Source organism: Oncorhynchus masou, chromosome 8 (assembly GCF_036934945.1).
Source record: "Oncorhynchus masou masou isolate Uvic2021 chromosome 8, UVic_Omas_1.1, whole genome shotgun sequence".
Lineage (NCBI taxonomy): Eukaryota > Metazoa > Chordata > Actinopteri > Salmoniformes > Salmonidae > Oncorhynchus > Oncorhynchus masou.
The window spans coordinates 38,418,234-38,445,246 of NC_088219.1; the positions used below are offsets into that span (position 1 = coordinate 38,418,234).

General features: G+C 44.2%; 1 protein-coding gene across 5 annotated transcripts in view; it reads right to left on the reverse strand.

Moving 5' to 3' along the window:
• Nucleotides 1-23,856: 23,856 nt before the first annotated feature.
• Nucleotides 23,857-27,013, reverse strand: part of LOC135544634 (high affinity cAMP-specific and IBMX-insensitive 3',5'-cyclic phosphodiesterase 8B-like) — an 86,607-nt gene continuing 83,450 nt past the window's right edge. For all 5 annotated transcript variants that reach the window (XM_064972394.1, XM_064972391.1, XM_064972395.1 and 2 more), the window contains 2 exons: nt 25,345-25,474; nt 23,857-24,371 (listed from right to left, as the gene is read on the reverse strand). In XM_064972394.1, the coding sequence (XP_064828466.1) occupies nt 24,262-24,371; nt 25,345-25,474 (240 nt within the window). In that variant the 3' untranslated portion in view covers nt 23,857-24,261. The remainder of the gene's footprint in view (nt 24,372-25,344; nt 25,475-27,013) is intronic.

The window sequence follows — 27,013 nt, forward strand, 5'->3', positions numbered from 1 at the left end:
GTGTATGATGCTACAAGCTTGGCGAACTGGCTGGGCCACTCGAAGACATTCAGAGACTTATCCTGAAGCCACTCCTGCGTTGTCTTGGCTGTGTGCTTAAGGTCGTTGTCCTGTTGGAAGGTGAACCTTCAACCCAGTCTGAGGTCCTGAGCGCTCTGGAGCAGGTTTTCATCAAGGATCTCTCTGTCCTGATGCTGCCGCCACCGTGCTTCACAGTAGGGATGGTACCAGGTTTCCTCCAGACGTGACGCGTGGACATTCAGGCCAAAGAGTTCAATCTTAGTTTCATCAGACCAGAGAATCTTGTTTCTCATGTTCACCGAGTTGCTTTTCAACCTGTCTTTCTCTCCTCTTCTCCTTTATGTGGACAGAAAAAAAAACTGGTTCACTGAACTTGCAGGCGGCGAAGGGGACATTTTGACATGGTTTGATTTCTGTTGCAGATTGATAACTTCAGGTAAGCATTTCTCCTCTCTGTCTCTTCTCTGATCTCTACCGTGGCTGGACTCCGTCTCTCAGCGTGATTGACAGCAGATCCTCTCCAAAAGCAAACTTACAGAGCGTGACAAGAGCTTAATCATCACCACTGCTGGACTGTGTGTCTGAATGTGTAGTTTCATACTGTATGTGTGTGGTTACACTATAGCCTACCCCTTTTATTAACCCCCTCCCCCCCTCACACATACACATGCTACCCCACCTGCTCCCCACCCACCACTGACCCCTGAATACATAGTTAACAGCCGCCACAGGTAATGCATTGCTTGGCGAAAGCATGCTGCGTCCCACTATGGTACATAAGTGGTCACGTAAGTGACTTCTGGCTGATCTGAGCGATGTGTGTGTGTGTGCTGCATGAGTGCTGTTATTGTGTGTCTGTCTGTCTGTGTGTGTGTGTGTGTGTGGGGGGGGGGCAAGCAAAAACTATTGATTGCAAAGTTTAACAAACCATAAACATATATGCAGAAGTCTACATTTAACAATTACCACTGGAAATGTGACTAAAGCAAATTTACTTGAGGAACAGTTTGGAAACTAAATGAAATCTCCCTCAGTTTTCATCTACTCCGAATGAAGAGCAACTAATTGGTAGGTCTACCTTTACCTTTACTTATAATTCTGCCTCCTTATGATGGAAAGAAATGAGAAAATATCTTAAAGATGTAGTTTTTTTGGTAACAGAATGACAAGACACTAGGCAATACTTACGGAACGCAAATGATTTCAGCAAAAGGAAATATAAGTGTTGAGTTGGTAGGGGCCTTTGCTTAACCGTTATTGGGTTTTGATACAGTGCCTTGCGAAAGTATTCGGCCCCCTTGAACTTTGCAACCTTTTGCCACATTTCAGGCTTCAAACATAAAGATATAAAACTGTATTTTTTAGTGAAGAATCAACAACAAGTGGGACACAATCATGAAGTGGAACGACATTTATTGGATATTTCAAACTTTTTTAACAAATCAAAAACTGAAAAATTGGGCGTGCAAAATGATTCAGCCCCTTTACTTTCAGTGCAGCAAACTCTCTCCAGAAGTTCAGTGAGGATCTCTGAATGATCCAACGTTGACCTAAATGACTAATGATGATAAATACAATCCACCTGTGTGTAATCAAGTCTCCGTATAAATGCACCTGCACTGTGATAGTCTCAGAGGTCCGTTAAAAGCGCAGAGAGCATCATGAAGAACAAGGAACACACCAGGCAGGTCCGAGATACTGTTGTGAAGAATTTTAAAGCCGGATTTGGATACAAAATGATTTCCCAAGCTTTAAACATCCCAAGGAGCACTGTGCAAGCGATAATATTGAAATGGAAGGAGTATCAGACCACTGCAAATCTACCAAGACCTGGCCGTCCCTCTAAACTTTCAGCTCATACAAGGAGAAGACTGATCAGAGATGCAGCCAAGAGGCCCATGATCACTCTGGAGGAACTGCAGAGATCTACAGCTGAGGTGGGAGACTCTGTCCATAGGACAACAATCAGTCGTATATTGCACAAATCTGGCCTTTATGGAAGAGTGGCAAGAAGAAAGCCATTTCTTAAAGATATCCATAAAAAGTGTTGTTTAAAGTTTGCCACAAGCCACCTGGGAGACACACCAAACATGTGGAAGAAGGTGCTCTGGTCAGATAAAACCAAAATTGAACTTTTTGGCAACAATGCAATGCAATGCAATGGCGTAAAAGCAACACAGCTCATCAACCACAACACACCATCACCACTGTCAAACATGGTGGTGGCAGCATCATGGTTTGGGCCTGCTTTTCTTCAGCAGGGACAGGGAAGATGGTTAAAATTGACGGGAAGATGGATGGAGCCAAATACAGGACCATTCTGGAAGAAAACCTGATGGAGTCTGCAAAAGACCTGAGACTGGGACGGAGATTTGTCTTCCAACAAGACAATGATCCAAAACATAAAGCAAAATCTACAATGGAATGGTTCAAAAATAAACATATCCAGGTGTTAGAATGGCCAAGTCAAAGTCCAGACCTGAATCCAATCTGTGGAGAATCTGTGGAAAGAACTGAAAACTGCTGTTCACAAATGTTCTCCATCCAACCTCACTGAGCTCGAGCTGTTTTGCAAGGAGGAATGGGAAAAGATTTCAGTCTCTCGATGTGCAAAACTGATAGAGACATACCCCAAGCGACTTACAGCTGTAATCACAGCAAAAGGTGGCGCTACAAAGTATTAACTTAAGGGGGCTGAATAATTTTGCACGCTCAATTTTTCAGTTTTTGATTTGTTAAAAAAGTTTGAAATATCCAATAAATGTCGTTCCACTTCATGATTGTGTCCCACTTGTTGTTGATTCTTCACAAAAAAATACAGTTTTATATCTTTATGTTTGAAGCCTGAAATGTGGCAAAAGGTCGCAAAGTTCAAGGGGGCCGAATACTTTCGCAAGGCACTGTATCTATGTTTTTAAGAACCCCTTCCCATCAGTGTGACCAGAAACGTCAGCCTTTTCAAGATGGAAAATGGTTGAAAAACATATCTATGCTTTCATTTGCTAAACATATAGACTTTCATTTGACACTACATTTGATATGGTCCTATACACTTCACATGTTGGTGCTCATGGGCCCTTTTACGTGGAAACTATATTAAGGAACACCTGCTCTTTCCATGACATAGACTGACAAGATGAATCCAAGTGAAAGCTATGATCCCTTATTGATGTCACTCGTTGAATCCACTTCAATTAGTGTTTATGAAGGGGATGAGACAGGTCGAGGAACTATTTTTAAGCCTTGTGACAATTGAGACATGGATTGTGAATGTATGCCATTCAGAGGGTGAATGAGCAAGACAAAATATTGAATTGCCTTTGAATGGGTATGGTAGTATGGTAGTAGGTGCCAGGCGCACGGTCTGAGTGTGTCAAGAACTGGAATGTCAGCCCCCAAAAGGACATCTAGTCAACTTGACACAACTGTGGGAAGCATTGCAGTCAACATGGGAACACTTTCGACACATTGTGTTTAATTATATTTATTATAATTTTTATATGAACCTTTATTTAACTAGGTAAGTCAGTAAAGAACAAATTCTTATTTACAATGAATGCCAACCATTATAGATTCCGTGCCCTCACGGATTGAGGCTGTTCTGAGGGCGAAAGGGCCACCCTTGAAGGAAGGTGTTCCTAATGTTTTGTACACTCAGTGTGTGTGTGTGTGTGTGTGTGTGTGTGTGTGTGTGTGTGTGTGTGTGTGTGTGTGTGTGTGTGTGTGTGTGTGTGTTTATAAATATATATACACTACAGGTCAAAAATTTGGGGTCACATAGAAATGTCCATATTTTTGTCCATTAAAATAACATCAAATTGATCAGAAATACAGTGTAGACATTGTTAATGTTGTAAATGGCTATTGTAGCTGGAAACTGCAGATTTTTAATGGAATATCTACATAGGCGTACAGGGGCCAATTATCAGCAATCATCACTTCTGTGTTCCAGTGTCATGTTGTGTTAGCTAATCCAAGTTTATCCTTTTAAAAGGCCAATTGTTCATTAGAAACCCCTTTTGCAATTATGTTGGCACAGCTGAAAACTGTTGTCCTAATTAAAGAAGCAATAAAACTGGCCTCCTTTAGACTAGTTGAGTATCTGGAGCATCAGCATTAGTGGGTTCGATTACAGATTCAAAATGGCCAGAAACAAAGAACTTTCCTCTGAAATTTGTCAGTCTATTCTGGTTCTGAGAAATGAAGGCAATTCCTTGTGAGAAATTGCCAAAAAACTGAAGATCTCATACAACGCTGTGTTTACTCCCTTCACAGAATAGCGCAAACTGGCTCTAACCAGAATAGAAAGAGTGGGAGGCCCTGGTGCACAACTGAGCAGGAGGACAAGAACATTAGAGTGTCTAGTTTGAGAAAAAGATGCCTCACAAGTCCTCAACTGGCAGCTTCATTAAATAGTACCCGCAAAACACCAGTCTCAACGTCAACAGTGAAGAAGCGACTCTGGGATGATGTTCTTCGAGGCAGAGTTGCAATAAAAAGGCCATATCTCAGACTGCCCAATAAAATGAAAAGATTAAGATGGGCAAAAGAACACAGACACTGGACAGAGGAACTCTGCCTAGAAGGCCAGCATCCCAGAGTTGCCTCTTCACTGTTGATGTGGAGACTGGTGTTTTGCGGGTCATCTGATGCAGCATTACCCTCCTTCTGGGTCAAATAGCCCTTACACAGCCTGGAGGTGTGTTGGGTCATTGTCCTGTTGGAAAACAAATGATAGTCCATCTAAGCACAGCCAGTTGGGATGGCATATCGCTGCTGAATGCTGTGGTAGCCAAGCTGGTTAAATTTGCCTTGAATTCTAAATAAAGCACCGACAGTGTCACCCCTCACACCACGACACCTCCTCCTCCATGCTTCACCGTTGGGAACCACACATGTAGAGATGGTCTTCTATTCTGCGGTTGGAACCAAAAATCTCAAATTTGGACACATCAAACGAAAGGACAGATTTCCCCCGATCTAATATCCATTGCTCGTGTTTCTTGACCCAAGCAAGTCTCTTCTTCTTATTGGTGTCTTTAGAGGTAGTTTCTTTGCAGCAATCTGACCATGAAGGCCTGATTCACGCAGTCTCCTCTGAACAGTTGATGTTGAGATGTGTCTGTTACTTGAACTCAGTGAAGTATTTATTAGGGCTGCAATTTCTGTGGCTGTGCAGGAGAGGTAACTCTGGGTCTTCCTTTCCTGTGGCGGTCCTCATGAGAGCCACTTTCATCATAGCACTTAATGGTGTTTGCGATTGCACTTGAAGAAACGTTCAAAGTTCTTGACATTTTCCATTTTGACCTTCATGTCTTCAAGTAATGATGGACTGTTGTTTCTCTTTGCTTATTTGAGCTGTACTTGACATAATATGGACTTGGTATTTTACCAAATAGGGCTACCTTCTGTATACCACCCTTACCTTGTCACAACACAACTGATTGTCTCAAATGCATTAAGAAGGAAAGAAATTCCACAAATGTACTTTTAACAAGGCACACCTGTTAATTGAAATGCATTCCAGGTGACTACCTCATGAAGCTGGTTGAGAGAATACCAAGAGTGTGCAAAGCTGTCATCAAGGCAAAGGGTGTCTACTTTGAAGAATCTCAAATATAACATTATATTTGGATTTGTTTAACACTTATTTTGCTTACTGCATGATTCCATATGTGTTATTTCATATTTCATATGTGTTATTTTGATGTCTTCACTATTATTCAACAATGTAGAAAATTGTAGAAATAAAGAAAAACCATTGAATGACTAGGTGTGTCAACTTTTGACTGCTACTGTATATATATATACATATATATGTGTGTGTGTGTGTGTGTGTGTGTGTGTGTGTGTGTGTGTGCTGCTACTGCGTGTGTGGAGCTTGGTGGGTCTGGCAGGACTTCACGCCTCGTCTCTCCCAGTAATGACCCCCTACTCTAGGCATGGTCCTCTCCAGACAGGCCAGCACCCGAGGGCAGGGCCCGGAACATTCTTGCCAGATTGCTTTTCAAATCCCAAAATGTATCCTTTTCCAGCTCTTGTTCGCTAGACAGATAGTTCCTTTTCTCTTCTTTTTTCTTTCTCATCACTCTTTCTGATCCTCTCATCTTGTAGATTGGTTGTAGATGGGTAGGGGGGTCAAAGGTCAGGTGAAGGAGCTAAGCCTGAGTGGAGGTATTTTTAAGATCCTAGGGGAGGTAGTGGACATTGTGGAGAGGAAATCTCTCTCACAGAAACACATCCTACTGGTTCACAACTCATTTGGAGTTGGTCATTTACATTGTTGTTAGGTCATTATAATCGAATTACCATTTTATTGTAATTTTTAGGTATAAAGTGGTAAATACTGTAGCTTATCATAAGATAAAGAGTTTTGTGTCATGTAATAAGTAGACATTTATTCCTCTCTCTCTGTGTTGTTTTCCAGGTTTGCCTCTGCAGGAGATGATGGCCTGGTGTTGGTGTGGAACGTTGAGGTGAGTCTTACTCTGAGAGGATAGATAGTGAGGTGATAGGAACATACACACACTCTACAGCTTTCAGCAGTAGTTTTATATCTGTAATTATTAACTGGGTGGGTCGAGCCCTGAATGCTGATTGGCTGACGGCCGTGGTATACCACGGGTATGACAAAACATGTATTTTTAGTGCTCTAATTACGTTGGTAACCAGTTTATAATAGCAATAAGGCACCTCTGGGGTTTGTGATATATTGCTAATATACCACGGCCCAGGACTGTTCTTAGGCACGACGCAACGCGGAGTGGCCATATGCCACACCTCCTCGGGCTTTATTGCTTAAATATAATATATTTTTAAATTAAGTCAAGAAAGTTGCCAGAATAAGGGTTGTGAAGATGTTAAATGCCCTTTGCAGCAAGATGTTCAAGCTACACCAATAGGTGGCAGTGTTGTGAAGATCTTAAATGCCCTTTGCAGCATTGTGTGTGTGTGTGTGTATGTGCTCTCAAGACAGGAGAGAGGCTGTTGGAGTTGAAGGGTCACTCACAGCAGACAACGGCCATGACAGCCTACACACATCAGCGGAGAGAACACACACACCTCCCTCATCACGGCTCCGACCAAACATACACACACACACACACACACACACACACACACACACACACACACACACACACACACACACACACACACACACACACACACACACACTGATATTCCCATGTAAAACCATGTTGTGGTGCTCTGTGTGTGTGGTTCAGCTGTGGGGCACAGAGACAGGCAACAAGACTTCGAGTCCTCTGTCAAGGTATGTTCATCTGTTGGTAGCACTTCATTTAACGCTTCAAACATTTCAACTTGGTAATGGGTTCTTATTAACCAATCATAAAGAAACAAAAAGGTAGGCTAGTGCATAAGGAATACACTATATATACAAAAGTATGTGGACACCCTTTCAAGTTAGTGGATTCGGCTATTTCAGCCACACCCATTGCTGACAGGTGTATAAAATCGAGCACACAGCCATGTATTCTACATAAACAAACATTATCAGTAGAATGGCCCGTAGTGAAGACCTCAGGAGGCTTAAGAAATTTAGCTTGTCACCAAAAACAATCACAAACTTTTACAGATGCACAATCGAGAGCATCCTGTCGTGCTGTATCACCGCCTGGTACGGCAACTGCTCCGCCAACAACCGTAAGGCTCTCCAGAGGGTAGTGAGGTCTGCACAACGCATCACCGGGGGAAAACTACCTGCCCTCTAGGACACCTACATCACCCGATGTCACAGGAAGGCCAAAAAGATCATCAAGGTTATATTAGGTTATATTACTTGTTAGTTATTACTGCATGGTCGGAACTAGAAGCACAAGATTTTCGCTACCCTTGCATTAACATCTGCTAACTATGTGTATGTGACAAATACATTTTATTTTATTTGTTTGATTGCCTTGCGGAGTGAATAACTACACTGTTTGTATTCTGCCATATTCCCGGTCACCTTGCCATGGTTAAATGCGGCGGTTCGCGCTTTCAGTTTCGCGCGAATGCTGCCATCTATCCACGGCTACCATCTATCCTGTAGCGTGGATTCCGATTGGTTAGACCAGCGTTGAATAGTTCAAAGCATGGGTACTTCCTGTTTGAGTTTCTGTCTATAGGACGGGAAGAGCAAGATGGAGTCGTGGTCAGATTTTCTGAAAGGAGGGCGGGGGAGGGCCTTGTAAGCATTCCGGAAGTTTGAATAGCAATGGTCGAGAGTCTTAGCAGCATGAGTAGTACATTCAATATGTTGATAGCACTTTGGCAGCCTAGTCCTCAGATTTGCTTTGTTAAAATCCCAGCTGCAGTAAATGCAGCCTCAGAATATGTGGTTTCCAGTTTGCATAAAGTCCAGTGTAGTTCTTTGAGGGCCATCGAGGTATCGGATTGAGGTGGGATGTAAATGGCCATGGCAATGACAAAGGAGAATTCTCTTGGGAGATAATATGGTCGGACTCACCTAAACTCCACTGACTCATGTACGACACAGACTCCTGAGCTACACTGACTCCTGTACTACACTGACTCCTCTACTACACTGACTCCTGTACTACACTGACTCCTCTACTGCACTGACTCATGTACTACACTGACTCCTCTACTACACTGACTCCTGTGCTACACTGACTCCTGAGCTACACTGACTCCTGAGCTACACTGACTCACCTGAACTACACTGACTCCTGTACTACACTGACTCCTCTACTACACTGACTCCTTCTACTACACTGACTCCTCTACTACACTGACTCCTTCTACTACACTGACTCCTGTGCTACACTGACTCATGTACTACACTGACTCCTGAGCTACACTGACTCCTCTAATACACAGACTCCTGTACTACACTGACTCCTGTGCTAGACTGACTCCTGAGCTACACTGACTCCTGTGCTACACTGACTCCTGTACTACACTGACTCCTGAGCTACACTGACTCCTCTACTACACTGACTCCTGTGCTACACTGACTCCTGTACTACACTGACTCCTGAGCTACACTGACTCCTGTACTACACGGACTCCTGTGCTACACAGACTCCTGTGCTACACTGACTCCTGTACTACACTGACTCCTGTACTACACTGACTCCTGAGCTGCACTGACTCCTGTACTACACAGACTCCTGTACTACACTGACTCATCTACTACACTGACTCCTCTACTACACTGACTCATGTACTACACTGACTCCTGAGCTACACTGACTCCTGTACTACACTGACTCCTGTACTACACTGACTCCTCTACTGCACTGACTCATGTATTATACTGACTCCTGTACTACACTGACTCCTGAGCTGCACTGACTCCTCTACTACACTGACTCCTCTACTGCACTGACTCATGTGCTACACTGACTCCTCTACTACACTGACTCATGTACTACACTGACTCCTGTACTACACGTACTCCTGTACTACACTGACTCCTGAGCTACACTGACTACTGTGCTAGACTGAATACTCTACTACACTGACTCCTTCTACTACACTGACTCCTCTACTACACTGACTCCTCTACTGCACTGACTCATGTACTATACTGACTCCTGTACTACACTGACTCCTCTACTACACTGACTCCTGTACTAAACTGACTCCTCTACTACACTGACTCCTGTACTACACTGACTCCTGTGCTAGACTGAATCCTCTACTACACTGACTCCTTCTACTACACTGACTCCTCTACTACACTGACTCCTCTACTGCACTGACTCATGTACTATACTGACTCCTGTACTACACTGACTCCTCTACTACACTGACTCCTGTACTAAACTGACTCCTCTACTACACTGACTCCTGTACTACACTGACTCCTGAGCTGCACTGACTCCTCTACTACACTGACTCCTCTACTGCACTGACTCATGTGCTACACAGACTCATGAGCTACACGGACTCCTGTGCTACACTGACTCCTCTACTACACTGACTAATGTGCTAGACTGAATCCTCTACTACACTGACTGCTGTACTACACTGACTCCTTTACTACACTGACTCCTCTACTACACTGACTCCTCTACTGCACTGACTCATGTACTATACTGACTCCTGTACTACACTGACTCCTCTACTACACTGACTCTTCTACTACACTGACTCCTGAGCTGCACTGACTCCTCTACTACACTGACTCCTCTACTGCACTGACTCCTGTGCTAGACTGACTCCTCTACTGCACTGACTCATGTACTACACTGACTCCTGTACTACACGGACTCCTGTGCTACACAGACTCCTGAGCTGCACTGACTCCTCTACTACACTGACTCCTGAGCTACACTCACTCCTGTGCTACACTGACTCCTGTACTACACGGACTCCTGAGCTACACTGACTCCTGTGCTACACTGACTCCTGTACTACACGGACTCATGAGCTACACGGACTCCTGTGCTACACAGAATCCTCTACTACAATGACTCCTTCTACTACACTGACTCCTCTACTGCACTGACTCATGTACTATACTGACTCATGAGCTACACTGACTCCTGTGCTACACAGAATCCTCTACTACACTGACTCCTTCTACTACACTGACTCCTCTACTGCACTGACTCATGTACTATACTGACTCATGAGCTACACTGACTCCTCTACTACACTGACTCCTCTACTACACTGACTCCTCTACTGCACTGACTCATGTACTATACTGACTCCTGTACTACACTGACTCCTGAGCTGCACTGACTCCTCTACTACACTGACTCCTCTACTGCACTGACTCATGTACTATACTGACTCCTGTACTACACTGACTCCTGTACTACACGGACTCCTGTGCTACACTGACTCCTCTACTACACTGACTCCTCTACTACACTGACTCATGTACTACACTGACTCCTGAGCTACACTGACTCCTGTACTACACTGACTCCTGTACTACACTGACTCCTCTACTGCACTGACTCATGTACTATACTGACTCCTGTACTACACTGACTCCTGAGCTACACTGACTCCTCTACTACACTGACTCCTTCTACTACACTGACTCCTCTACTGCACTGACTTATGTACTATACTGACTCATGAGCTACACTGACTCCTCTACTACACTGACTCCTGAGCTACACTGACTTCTCTACTACACTGACTTCTGAGCTACACTGACTCCTGTACTACACAGACTCCTGAGCTGCACTGACTCCTCTACTACACTGACTCCTGAGCTACACTGACTCCTGTGCTACACTGACTCCTGTACTACACGGACTCCTGTGCTACACTGACTCCTGTACTACACCGACTCCTGTACTACACGGACTCCTGTGCTACACTGACTCCTGTACTACACTGACTCCTGTGCTACACTGACTCCTGTGCTACACTGACTCCTGTACTACACTGACTGCTGTACTACACTGACTCCTTTACTACACTGACTCCTGTGCTACACTGACTCCTCTACTCCACTGACTCCTGTACTACACTGACTCCTCTACTACACTGACTCCTGTACTACACTGACTCCTGTGCTACACTGACTCCTGTACTACACTGACTCCTGTGCTACACTGACTCCTGTGCTACACTGACTCCTGTACTACACGGACTCATGAGCTACACGGACTCCTGTGCTACACAGAATCCTCTACTACACTGACTCCTTCTACTACACTGACTCCTCTACTGCACTGACTCATGTACTATACTGACTCATGAGCTACACTGACTCCTGTGCTACACAGAATCCTCTACTACACTGACTCCTTCTTCTACACTGACTCCTCTACTGCACTGACTCATGTACTATACTGACTCATGAGCTACACTGACTCCTGTGCTACACTGACTCCTCTACTACACTGACTCCTCTACTACACTGACTCCTCTACTGCACTGACTCATGTACTATACTGACTCCTGTACTACACTGACTCCTGAGCTGCACTGACTCCTCTACTACACTGACTCCTCTACTGCACTGACTCATGTACTATACTGACTCCTGTACTACACTGACTCCTGTACTACACGGACTCCTGTGCTACACTGACTCCTCTACTACACTGACTCCTCTACTACACTGACTCATGTACTACACTGACTCCTGAGCTACACTGACTCCTGTACTACACTGACTCCTGTACAACACTGACTCCTCTACTGCACTGACTCATGTACTATACTGACTCCTGTACAACACTGACTCCTGAGCTACACTGACTCCTCTACTACACTGACTCCTTCTACTACACTGACTCCTCTACTGCACTGACTCATGTACTATACTGACTCATGAGCTACACTGACTCCTGTACTACACTGACTCCTGAGCTGCACTGACTCCTCTACTACACTGACTCCTGTACTACACTGACTCCTCCACTACACTGACTCCTGTACTACACAGACTCCTGTACTACACTGACTCCTCTACTACACTGACTCCTCTACTACACTGACTCCTCTAATACACTGATTCATGAGCTACACTGACTCCTGTACTACACTGACTCCTGAGCTACACTGACTCCTGTACTACACTGACTCCTCTACAACACTGACTCCTGAGCTACACTGACTCCTCTACTACACTGACTCCTCTACTACACTGACTCCTGTGCTACACTGACTCCTCTACTACACTGACTGCTGTACTACACTGACTCCTTTACTACACTGACTCCTGTGCTACACTGACTCCTCTACTCCACTGACTCCTGTACTACACTGACTCCTCTACTACACTGACTCCTGTACTACACTGACTCCTGTGCTACACTGACTCCTCTACTACACTGACTCCTCTACTACACTGACTCCTGTGCTACACTGACTCCTCTACTACACTGACTCCTGTACTACACTGACTCCTTTACTACACTGACTCCTGTGCTACACTGACTCCTCTACTACACTGACTCCTCTACTACACTGACTCCTCTACTACACTGACTCCTGTACTACACTGGCTCCTTTACTACACTGACTCCTGTGCTACACTGACTCCTCTACTACACTGACTCCTGTACTACACTGACTCCTCTACTACACTGACTCCTGTACTACACTGACTCCTGTGCTACACTGACTCCTGAGCTGCACTGACTCCTCTACTACACTGACTCCTGTACTACACTGACTCCTCTACTACACTGACTCTCTACTGCACTGACTCATGTACTATACTGACTCATGAGCTACCCTGACTCCTGTGCTACACTGACTCCTCTACTACACTGACTCCTGTACTACACTGACTCCTCTACTACACTGACTCCTGTACTACACTGACTCCTCTACTACACTGACTCCTGAGCTGCACTGACTCCTCTACTACACTGACTCCTCTGCTACACTGACTCCTGTGCTACACTGACTCCTGTACTACACTGACTCCTGTACTACACTGACTCCTCTACTACTCTGACTCCTCTACTACACTGACTCCTGTACTGCACTGATTCCTCTACTACACTGACTCCTGAGCTGCACTGACTCCTCTACTACACTGACTCCTCTACTACACTGACTCCTGAGCTGCACTGACTCCTCTACTACACTGACTCCTGAGCTGCACTGACTCCTCTACTACACTGACTCCTCTACTACACTGACTCCTGAGCTGCACTGACTCCTCTACTACACTGACTCCTGTGCTACACTGACTCACCTGCTGAGGCAGGCTCCGCAGGTAAGAGAAGGTCCTGCATCTCCAACCTCCTCACACTGCCGCCCCCCGAGCAAGACATCACCCCCCTGCAACACACACACACACACCAGACCTGGGGTCAAATACTATTTCAAATGTATCAATTACTTTCACATACATTGAAAGTAACTATTCAGATATATTTAATTTGAAAAGACAAGTAGTTGAATAGTTTAATGTATTTGGAAATACACTTGCAAAGTATTTGAAATACTCAAATACACAGTCTCATATACACTCCCATGCATTTAACCCAGGTATTTCAAAACAGTATTTGAACATCCTATCCTATTTGGTTGTTACAGATAACCATTCAAATAAAAATACTAAAATACACAGAAAAAGTATTTTAAATACTATGTACTCCAATACATTTGTCAATGTGGACATGGTCATCCTGAATATCACGACACACACAGAGGGAGAGGACATGAACTTTATTTAAAAACAGATACATGGACAATGCAAGTATAAAAATAATACAGGAGTGCAACCATGGTTACTATACAGTTCTTAGGCAACTCCACCATGACACTTATTTCTTTGGAAACACAACACATTAAATCCATTCATATATGAGATTAAAATGAATTCATAATAGGCAGAAAAGACAGTAAGCGTTTTCTTGAATCCAAAACGAAAATTAATGTTTTAGCCAATCAGATAGTACTCCCTTCATTTCAAAATGTTCCCTCCCCCTTTGTCACAACTAAACCGTGACGCTGGACTCTCTGTGTACATGAGGATAATGTCTGAATAGTGAATTATGAATGACTATATCCTAACATTATCTCTGTGTTATTACCTGTGTCGTCGTGGCACTGGCTCTGGCACTGCAACCGGAAGTCTCTACTCCACACACACGGCTCGTTGCCCCGGATACCGACACACACACAACCACTCCAACAGACACTGACGGAGATAGAAGGATTTGCAGTATTAACACACACACACACAATTATATCTCCAGCTAAATATAAACTGAACTGCCGGTATCTATAGAAACAGTATGACAGGCAGTGAAAACAGGTGGGCATTGTTTCCCCTAGCAACCCCCTCTATAAAAATGAACAATCAAGGCTGGCAACACCAAAACGTTCATCACTTTCTTTTGAAATTACCATATATTTACAACATGACATGGTAATTACATAAGATACACTACATTACCAAAAGTAATGCTCGTCGAACATCTCATTCCAAAATCATGGGCATTATTATGGAGTTGGTCCCCCCTTTGCTGCTATAACAGCCTCCACTCTTCTGGGAAGACTTTCCACTAGATGTTGGAACATTGCCGCTGGGACTTGCTTCCATTCAGCCACAAGAGCATTAGTGAAGTCGAGCAATGATGTTGGGCGATGAGGCCAACTCATCCCAAAGGTATTCGATGGGGTTGAGGTCAGGGCTCTGTGCAGGCCAGTCAAGTTCTTCCACACTGATCTTGACAAACAATTTATGTATGGCCTCACTTTGTGCACGGGGGCATTGTCATGCTGAAACAGGAAAGGCCTTCCCCAAACGGTTGCCACAAAGTTGGAAGCACAGAATTGTTTAGAATGCTTTTGTATGCTGTAGCATTAACAATTCCCTTAAATGTAAGTAACTAAGGGGTCGGAAATAAAAAACAGCCGCAGACCATTATTCCTCCTCCACCAAACTTTACAGTTGACACTATGCATTCAGGCAGGTAGCATTCTCCTGGCATCCACCAAACCCAGATTCATCTGTCAGACTGCCAGATGATGAAGCGTGATTCATCACGCCAGAGAACGCTAACCACTGCTCCAGAGTCCAATGGTAGCGAGCTTTACACCACTCCAGCTGATCCTTGGCATTGTGCATGGTGATCTTAGGCTTGTGTGTGGCTGCTTGGCCATGGAAAACCATTTATTTTATTTTAATTTTACCCCCTTGTCGTGGTATCCAATTGTTAGTAGTTACCATCTTGTCTCATCGCTACAACTCCCGTATGGGCTCAGGAGAGACAAAGGTCGAACGCCATGCGTTCTCTGAAACACAACCCAACCAAGCCGCACTGCTTCTTAACACAGCGCGCATCCAACCTGGAAGCCAGCCGCACCAATGTGTCGGAGGAAACACCGTGCACCTGGCTACCATGCACTGTGCCCAGCCCACCACAGGAGTCGCTGGTGCGCAATGAGACAAGGATATCCCTACCGGCCAAACCCTCCCTAACCCAGACGACGCTAGGCCAATTGTGCGTCGTCCCATGGACCTCCCGGTCGCGGCCGGCTGCGATAGAGCCTGGGCACGAACCCAGAGTCTCTGGTGTGACAGCTAGCGCTGTTGCAGTGCCCTAGACCCCTGCATCACCCGGGAGGCATAAGAATATTTTGAAGATAAATACACAGCGCAGAGGACGAGAGTACTAAAAACTAAATAGAGTACTAATGGTCAATAGGGAATTGTCAATGTAAATTGGAGTTGGTTTTCAGTTCAACAGCTGTTTAGAATCTGTGGAATGTCAGTCCTGAACTCCGAGCTACGTGTTCTACGTTCTGTACAATGAGTCTGGAGCAGGATACTTGTTATTTGGCCAAGGACTTCTGATTGGTCAACCACAGGCTAGGGTGGGGGGGTTATAAATTATATCCTGTTGCTTTGTTCTGTGGAGAAAAGCTGAGGACAGGGGAGACTGAACATCTACCTCCCAGCATAACATCTATGATTTGCTTTGGGGTTTGTGTTATTGAAGAATAACATCAACTGCTAGCATAGCCAACATATTCATGCTTTGCCTATTCCTCTTTGATTTAGAAGATATTATTGCTCAAAGAACTTGCTGATTTAAGTTATCCTCAAAGCATGCGAAGAATGTTTTTAGCCTGTCCCGAAGCAAGACATCGGTCTCGGCGACGTGTCTGTAGGGCTGGCCCAACATTCAACACCATAGTACCCTCCAAGCTCAGGGTCTGAACCCCGCTCTGTGCAACTGGGTCCTGGACTTCCTGACGGGCCGCCCCCAGGTGGTGAAGGTAGGAAACATCACATCACCTCCGCTGATCCTCAACACTGGGGCCCCACAATGGTGTGTGCTCAGCCCCCTCCTGTACTCCCTGTTCACCTATGATTACATAGCCAAGCATGCCTCCAACTCAATCATCAAGTTTGCAGAAGACACAACAGTAGTAGGCTTGATTACCAACGATGATGAGCTCTGGGATTGTGGTGCCTGGAAAACAACCTCTCACTCAACGTCACCAAAACAAAGGAGATGATCGTGGAGATGATTGAAACAGCAGAGGGTGCACCACCCTATCTACATTGACAGGACCGCAGTGGAGAAGGTGGAAAGCTTCAAGTTCCTTGGCGTACACATCATCAACTGAAATGGTCCACCCACACAGACAGTGTGGTGAAGAAGGCGCAGCAGAACCTCTTCAACCTCAGGAGGGCAAAGAAATTTGACTTGTCACCTAAAACCCTGACAAACTTTTACAGATGCACAATTGAAAGCATCCTGTCGGACTGTATCACCGCCTGGTACGGCAACTGCACCGCCCGCAACCGCAAGGCTCTCCAGAGGGTGGTGTGGACTGCTCAATGCATTACCGGGGGCAAACTACCTGCCCTCCAGGACACCAACAGCACCCGATGTCACAGGAAGGCCAAAAAGGCCAAAAAGATCATCAAGGACATCAACTTTCTGTCATCCAGAAGGTGTGGTCAGTACAGATGCATCAAAGCTGGGGCCGAAGGATTGAAAAACAGCTTCTATCTCAAGGCCATCAGACTATTAAACAGCCATCACTAGCACATTAGAGGCTGCTGCCTATAGGCATAGACTAGAAATCACTGGCCAATTTAAGGAATGGAACACTAGTCACTTTAATAATGTTTACATATCTGGCATTACTCATCTCATATGTATATACTGTATTCTATACTATTCTACGGTATCTTAGTCTATGTATTACTCATCTCATATGTATATACTGTATTCTATACTATTCTACTGTATCTTAGTCACTTAATAATGTTTACATATCTATCATTACTCATCTCATATGTATATACTGTATTCTATACTATTCTACTGTATCTTAGTCACTTAATAATGTTTACATATCTGGCATTACTCATCTCATATGTATATACTGTTTCCTATACTATTCTACTGTATCTTAGTCCGTTCCGCTCTGACATCACTTGTCCATGTGTATGTAGTCTAAATTCATTCCTACATAGATGTGTGTGTATTGGGTATGTGTTGTGTAATTTGTTTGATATTACTGCACTGTCGGAGCTAGAAGCAGAAGCATTTGATTTGATTTGAGTCAGTGGAGTTCAGGTGAGTCAGTGCAGTACAGGAGTCAGTGTAGTTCAGGTTAGTCAGTGTAGTTCAGGTGAGTCAGTGTAGTTCAGGTGAGTCAGTGTAGCTCAGGTGAGTCAGTGCAATACAGGAGTCAGTGTAGTTCAGGTTAGTAAGTGTAGTTCAGGTTAGTAAGTGTAGTTCAGGTGAGTAAGTGTAGTTCAGGTGAGTCAGTGTAGTTCAGGTGAGTCAGTGCAGTACAGGAGTCAGTGTAGCTCAGGTGAGTCAGTGCAGTACAGAAGTCAGTTTAGTTCAGGTGAGTCAGTGCAGTACAGGAGTCAGTGTAGCTCAGGTGAGTCAGTGGAGTTCAGGTGAGTCAGAGCAGTACAGGCGTGTGTGCAGTACATGGGTCAGTGTAGTTCAGGTGAGTCAGTGGAGCTCAGGTGAGTCAGTGGAGTTCAGGTGAGTCAGTGTAGTTCAGGTGAGTCAGTGGAGTTCAGGTGAGTCAGAGCAGTACAGGAGTGTGTGCAGTACATGGGTCAGTGTAGTTCAGGTGAGTCAGTGGAGCTCAGGTGAGTCAGTGTAGTTCAGGTGAGTCAGTGGAGCTCAGGTGAGTCAGTGGAGCTCAGGTGAGTCAGTGGAGTTCAGGTGAGTCCGTGTAGTTCAGGTGAGTCAGTGGAGTTCAGGTGAGTCAGTGTAGTTCAGGTGAGTCAGTGGAGCTCAGGTGAGTCAGTGGAGCTCAGGTGAGTCCGTGTAGTTCAGGTGAGTCAGTGGAGTTCAGGTGAGTCAGAGAAGTACAGGAGTCAGTGTATGTCAGTGGAGTGGTGTGATCAGAGGGGCTCTTGGTGAGACAGATTACAGCAGTGACGTCGCTAGGCTTCTACTAATGCTACACAGCTGTTTCCTGGCTTTGAAGGGGATTGAAACGCTCCTCTGAGACTGGGCTGTAGACTCTCTCACTCTCGCTCTTGATCTCACTCTCTTTCTCTTTCTCTCTTTATTTCTCTCTGCCTCTCTTTCTCGTTCTTTTCATCCATCACCTCACCACCGCTCAGAGTCCGTCATTGTGATGCCTCCTTCTTGAAGTGCTCTCATCAGTCAACACACGCACGCACACATGCACACAGTTTAAACACTCACATTTACGCTCTCAGCCAAATCACATTTCCTGACATTGGCTTTTGTTTTTGCACTTCCACTATAATTTAGGGGAGAGTGGGGTAAGTTGAGCTATTGTTTACATTCAGCATCACTCCGTCAAGGGAAACATATTATTATTTCTGACAAAGATATCTTCATATATTTCAGGATTTTTGTATCCCTGGAAATAATCAGAATTCATGTAAACATGACAGTTTTGAAATCATAACTTGTCCCCCCAAAAAGTGGTCTCTTGGCACAATTTACCCTGGGTATGCGGTAGTTGAGCCACGGGACAGGTAAGTTAAGCTGCCTACAAATTTCTGTACTGAATTAAATATTACCTTTTGAAAACTATACCTCTCTCTATTTCCCAAAGAGAAAACAACACAATCACAATTACTTTTTTTGTCTTTTAATAATTTTACGCGTCTTTTAAAACAGGCTAGACACCTAACAAACACGTGTAACATAGGCCACGCCCTGTCGTTAACTCATATCCCAGCGATAATGTCTTGCATTGCACCGGGGAAGAAAGCACTTCAATTTGCTCAACTAGCCATTGGCTCAATCATTGGCTCAACTTACCCCAAGGAGACCCCAACTGATCTACTTTAGAAACAAGAACCATGAAACGTCTAACACAATAAATTCATTTGACTTGGTGAATATCCGTCTTTTGGACCTAACTTGCTTACCACTATTTTTCATGTTGGTTCTCCCTTCACGGACTCCATACAATTATGACCTCTTCTTAGAAACAAGGGTGGCTCAATTTACCCCACTCTCCCCCCTAATAAAGGGAAAAATACTGTTTTGCTCCTTTTTGGATTTTTATGGCCTTTGTCATTATCCATATTAAGATAAATGCCATGCAGGTATGATGTCCATAATGTAATGAAACAGGTGTTAAGGTTTTAAAGAGGGGTGGATTGTATTTAAATGTCCATAAGTGTTCTTATGTTGTTGGTTTCTAGTGTAGTCATCCGATCACGGTCTCTGAGGTAAATGGATGTGTAATGCCTGTTTGATCAGTCTAGTGACTGTGTGATGTGACTGATATTTCTTACACATGTTTGTTGGCTCAATGATTTTACAACTGAACTTGTGTGCATTCCAAGTCTCCAATTTGAATCTGATGTGCTTGTTTAATCTGATGTCCTCAAAGCCTGCATCGTCATCAAGTTGGCCACATTTATTTGCCAAATGTCTGTATGGTTATTTGAACAACTTGTAAACCCTCACTGGCTTGTTTTTTAAAGCCTCAAATGAATGTCACAAATTAAAGAAACAACTGTATTTTTTAAAATACATTTATTGTTTCTCACATATACATTTTAAAATAAGTGTCGACAATCAACAACAAAAGAAGACATCCTTTGACACAGGCAAAAAAAAAAATGAAAATATATCCACCCAACCCCTTCTAGGATCCAAGCAGAATAGCTTCTCATTGGGCACAGATGCCATTTCAACATCTAGTTTGGATTTACACTTTGATTGTGACGTCACCTGTAGTGAATTCAACGTAATAATATATATATTTTTTAAATGTCACCATGTCATTGAATTTAGGTTAAAAAAAAGTTTTAAAAAACCCGAATATAATTCCCTTACGTTGATGACTTTTTGCAAATCCAATCAGTTTTCCACGTTGATTCAACATCATATCTTTTTAAAATCTATCTGATGATGTGGAAACAACGTTGATGCAACCAGTTTCTGCCCGGTGGGTTGATACACAACTAAACCATTAAGTCCTTCAAAAATACATAAAACATTTCTACAATATTTTACGTTTGCCTTTTCACAGCCAATAACCACAAAATAAAGCTTATATACATTAATGCTTGCAGAATGTCTGTTGGTTGTTCTGCTTGGAAACAATAGAAAATAAAGGGATTGGCACGTTCTCCATACAGAGTCTCTGACCAATGACAGAGCCGGGTTAAAATGACATCACAGTAGATGCCACGCCCTGCTCTCACAGCAGAAACGGTTCGTCTTTGAGAGTTCAAAGAAAGGAAAGGATGACAAGCATGTGGGTGTGACATCAGATCTGACCAAAACTCGCTTGACAACAAACAGAAACATAATTCATTGAAAATAGATCAGGCTCAATAGAAAACAGTCCATGGGAGACTAGATAGTGGGTTGTTTACGTCAGCAGAAGCTAGGTAGTTTACAGTGTCCTATAGCAGTGAAACTAGCATAGCCTTGACTGAGTGAGTTAAGGCGTTTGTCTTACCATAGTCTGAAACTAGCACACAGTCATTATCAAACACAAGTTTGTCTCCATAATACTTGTAGTATTCACCAGTATCAAATGACACCATATTCCCACATAGCACACGTCTTTGTCACTACATAGGGAATATGGTGCCATTTGGAACAATAAAATACAGGTTAAAATAGTAAGGTTAATTAAGTACTCTATGGCTTAGTCCGGTGTCTTTGTTCAGCTGCTCGCGAACACAAACGAACCACATGAAGCCAAACAAACCATTTGAAGCCTGAACTCTGAACCCTGTTTTAGAGGAGAGGGTCAAAGTAAGGCACCTTAAAGAAGATCCCTGTACCTTTGGTTAAATACGTACACCAGTTTTGATTTTGTTGGTTGAATTTACACACATGCACGCACACGCAAACACCTACTTTAAACTCAAAGCGTATCACCCATTCACAACACCTCTGACGAAGCCTGTCTTGTATGGCCGCTGCTGTTGCACAAGGAAATGAACTGAAACTGCATTCCCCACTGCCAACCACTGGAGGGAGACAACTACACAGTAATGTGATTCTAGATGACAAGAGAACGAAATGGATGGACAGCATGTTTTATGATAGTGACATTTTAAATCATATTTTAATAGCAGTCTAGCCTGAGTTGAAAACTGAACCAAACCGAACCAAGTAGCAGTAGAGTGTGCTGGGAGCTGAAAGTGTTATTTTCCCAGAGGATCCAAAGACAGGGTCAATCTAAAATAACCCCATATACCCTTGATAGTGCACTACTTTTGATGAGTAGTGAAACACAGTGCACTATATAGGCAATCAAGGGTATTTAAGATGCAACTGTTTAAGCCCCAAGAGCTAAGTGTGCCAGTCTTCCACCACATAAATATCTGTCCCAAAAGTAGGGCACTACATAGGGAATAGGGTGTAATTCGAGCCAGGACCAGTCGAGTATTTCATGCTGTCTGTCCCATGGTGGTTTCATCAGGCTCTTGTGAGGCGGCTCTCTGCTCAGACCACACTACCATGCTACTTCACAATGGACCAGCAACACATTACCGGGAGGCAGGAGGGACAAAAAGCAGTTGGAAAATGAAACGCACTCCTACTATTGCACAGCACAACTGAAATGTTAGAAATCACAGAGTTGTGCTTTGGAATAGCATTTTGCTTAGCCAACGCTAATTAGTTCCCTTCGTATTTGGAGATTGCAATTAGCTACACTATGTGTCCACTTCAATGTGCCTTTGATGTTTAAATGAATGTACTGTTTCACTGGAGCTTTATGACCCATTCAAAGTAATGAATTAGGACTAGCTTCAATACAAGCTGTCATAAAACACTACACTAGCCTTACTGTCGTTCAGATAATTCACTGCTGTGGCTTTAAGTTGTAAAGATCAACTGTACTTAATATATACTGCTGTTTTTTTCCCCCACTTGTTGCAAGTAGAGTTAGAATACTGTTCTAATGCTGTTCCCACTAAGCCCCAGTGTTCTCTTTTAAGAGCCATGTCTGGAGCTGAGTTCCAGAGGGGGCAGAGTGAGGGCTGGTTCTAGCCCCAGGGGGGAGCATGGTGGTGGGCGAGCTGCCCGTGAGGCCTGGCTCTCTGAGCAAAGCTCTGGTTTTCCCCCGTAGAGAGAGATATTACAGCAGTCAGTTCAGCTGGACTCTGCTCTGTAAACCTCCCAGGTATGGAGCGAACACAGACCGCTGACTGCTCTGGGTCTGCTGCCAAATACACACACACACACACACACACACACACACACACACACACACACACACACACACACACACACACACACACACACACACACACACACACACACACACACACACACACACACACACACACACACACACACACACACACACACACACACACACACACACACACACACACACACACACACACACACACACCTCTGTTTTACTCCGCCTAACTGGGCTTATCAGAGCTCAATATTACCTAATACTTCCATCTGGAGAGAGAACAAGGAGAGCTAAGTTACAGTTTTATAAGTTGGCTGTGTGTGTGTGTGTGATTCAGGGAACAGGTTTCTCTCTACATACTTTAGTTCTGTGCTCTCTCCTCTTTTATTCCTGGTACAGTAGAAGTAGTTCATGTGTCAGCAAACCTTTGGTACCCACATCACCACACACTACCGTAGGGACTAAGCAAGGACGGACAGAAATCAGAGGTACGACAAACAACAGCAGACACTTGCCTGAGATAAAAGAAATGGATATAGAACACAGACAACATCACAGGGAAAAAAATAAAAGATGTGAGAAAGTGACACGTTTTTTTGAGCTGCTAAAGTGCGGTTGGTTGGGATAGATTGTCAGGAGGGCTGTAGAGTCACATTAGGGTCCCAAGAGGAACCACAGATGGGTCGTAAGAGGCTGGAGAGTCTCAGTGGGCAATTCTCAAATGTCCCCCTATTCGCTATGTAGTGCACTACTTATGACCAGAGTCGTCCCCCCGTCCCCCCATGCTGAATTTGCCATGGGGCATCGTAATGATTCTGTTTCAAATCAGTTTGAAGTAACATCCGATAACTAGGGATGGGAAAGATGTCTGCACTATATGGGGAGTTGGGGTGTAATTTGTCAGCCGGTATGTCAGCCCCCTGGTCTCTTCTGAGGGCTCCAAGCTGCAGACTCCGAGGTCTACAGACTCCTGAGGTCTACAGTCCATTGTGTGTGGAGCTGGGTAGAATCATCGTGGGATGGGCTTAATACCAGCGCCAGGCTACATTCGCTGTCTCCCCCAGCCCAATGAGAGGGAGGGATGGAGGGATAAGGGGAGAGAGAGGGAGGGATGGAGGGGTCACGGAGGAGAGAGAGGGAGGGATGGAGGGATAAGGGGAGAGAGAGGGAGGGATGGAGGGGTCACGGAGGAGGGGCCGGCCGCAGGCTCTTGCACTTCATGTCATCCAGTCCCTTCCAGTATTTGTAGTTCTCAGACAGGTGCTCCATGAGGCCAGGTAGACTGGCGAAGGCTGGGGGGGACAGAGAAGAGTTTGAGGTTAACGCACACAAACACATGCGCCAGCGGAAATGACAGCTGGTGCGACTGGGTCTCAGGCAGCGTGTGTGTCTGTTGTTTACTTCCTAGTTTCCGACTCATTTGTTACCCTGCATGAGCCTGACCTGGCAACCACCCGGCAATAGCCCAGGCCTGACCCTGATTCATTAAAACCTGCTGTGTGAGTGCATATGTGCGATATGATTGTGTGTGTGTGTGTGTCACAAAACTGAAGCACAAAGGCTGCGTTTAGACAGGCAAGTCCAATTCTGATATTTTTCCCACTAATTGGTCGTTTGACCAATCACGTCAGATCTTTTTACAACAGATCTTTTTCACAGCTGATCTGATTGGCCAAAGATCCGAATTGGGCTGCCTGTCTAAACGCAGCCTTTGTGCTTCTGCGTGTGTGAATGTGTGCGCTTTTGTCTGCACTTTATGTGTACTTGTGTGTATGTGTGTGTGTCTGTGCTAGTGAGTGTGTGTACAGTAGGTCCTGCTTCACTGCGTTTTGACTTAACCCCTCCGGCCCCCGGATACACCCCCCCCCCCTCCCCCAGTCCCAGTGGCCTCTAGGAACTTTTCCGTGACATCAGCAGTTTTATTGAATTTAAACACGTGTTCTCTTCTCTGGTGGAGGGGGGGGGGGGTAACCTCCAGCAACACCCCAACGTCAGAGGGAACGGTGAAATGGGGAATAACTGTATACTATCCTCTTTTGACCCCTCCCCTTCTCCCTCCCTCTCTCCTTCCTCTGGCCTACTGTGCTCCACTGTGACGTGAGAAGGAGGACTCTACCTCTTTTACAGGGATGGAGGGAATAGAAGAGAGGAGGAGAGGAGAGGAGGGAAGGCATGGGAAAGTTCTATTCCATATTTCCTCCCTCCTCCCTGTGGGTCCTCTGTTTGTGTGTGTGTGTGTGTGTGTGTGTGTGTGTGTGTTCTTACCATCCCAAGCGTCAAACATGTCTGTGATGAAGTAGTCTATGAATGAGATCTGAGACTTGGGGATACTACAGGTGTTCCTGTCAAAGACAGGCATGACCACCGGTAGACCCTGTCTCTTCTCCTCATCAGTCTGAAATATAAGGATAGATTCACACACAGGTTAACACCCACACATATACTGCAGTATACAAGAGATATATGTACACAGTCGCACCGCATACAGATGTATTTTTCCAAATACTTGTGGATACATTTGCTAAAAATGGATGTAATACCTGACAATGTTCCAGAAAGGCATGACATCTAGTCTACAGTGTGACCAAAGTGTTTCCTAATTTGGCTCCTTAAATGAATAGACTTTACATATTGATTGACGGAGATTGTTTTTTGGGGGGCCACCAAGCCAAAACGGTGATATAATTTAAATTGTGATGGTGAGTAAAAAAATGTCAAACTAAGGATTTGACAAAAATGTTACATTCTGTCATGAACAGCACACGCTCAACTTCATAAAAAAAACAAAAAAAAGTTTTCCCATCTCAAAAAAGTAAGTGCCACTCTTCTGCTTAATTAAATAATGAAACAAACCCAGTGCCCACGGTTTTTATTATTACTGTTCTTATTTAAACAAAAACTATACATCCTACAACGCTCCGGAATATGTCCAAATGTAGGTCGAGGACCTGTGCTTCCAATGAGCGGTATTATATGGCTCTAGAGTGGATGGTTCGCGGTGTTATGCTGCGTAAATAACCAAGTGAATTTGCCACATCTGGGAAAAATCCACTTGAACGGTCCTCCAACTGGTAATTACTAGTTAAATCAGCCATGAATCCCCTTGTGACAGGGAATGGAAGCTTGTTGTGTGCAACAGGGAGGGGCAATTTAATGTAAGATTCACACACATTTTTCGGTTGGTAAAGCATTCCTCGTTTGTCTATCTAGGGGTAACAGGGTGGACGCGTTGTGCTCGACCCGCTCAGTTTTTCAACACAAAAAAATCTGAAAATGGCCAAAAAGCAGCCAGCTCCCCTTTCTTTACACAATGATTGGACCGTTAGATGCTCAATGTTTCTTTAGAAATAAATAGAGTTCAATTCACGTAACAGGGTGAACCTTAGAATGAGGGACAGACATAAATGAATCACTAATCACCATGAAATAAATAATCATCTTCGTAAATGTCTTGGTCAAAGCAACAAAATAACTAGGTCTTTACAATGATGGCGAACACTTGGGAGTCTTTTTTTTTTTTGGGGGGGGGGGGATTAGTGGGTTAAAATCTTCCCTAGAAGTCACAAAGTCAAGTCTTTTTTTTCATAATGACAATCAGAGTTAATGAATTCTCCTTGTGGTCTACGTTAAAGGGCACTTCATTTCATATGACATATTGCGCTCAATTCCCACTTAACACCCTCATTTTGTGGAATGACCCAATACATATTAAGTTCTGCTCATTGGACGTTGGTTGGAGCGCTCTCCTAAAGTTTGTCCATATGACAGATCAACAAACAATGAAAGACGTGGAGTCACTTACATGATTGATCATGTATCATGTTTGTTGTCATTTCCGTAGTCATTTAAATGCACGTTAGTGTTTTTAGTATGCTTTTGGTATGCGTTAGGTACAATACAAATGCATTTTGACAAAATATATTGTAGCGGCCGC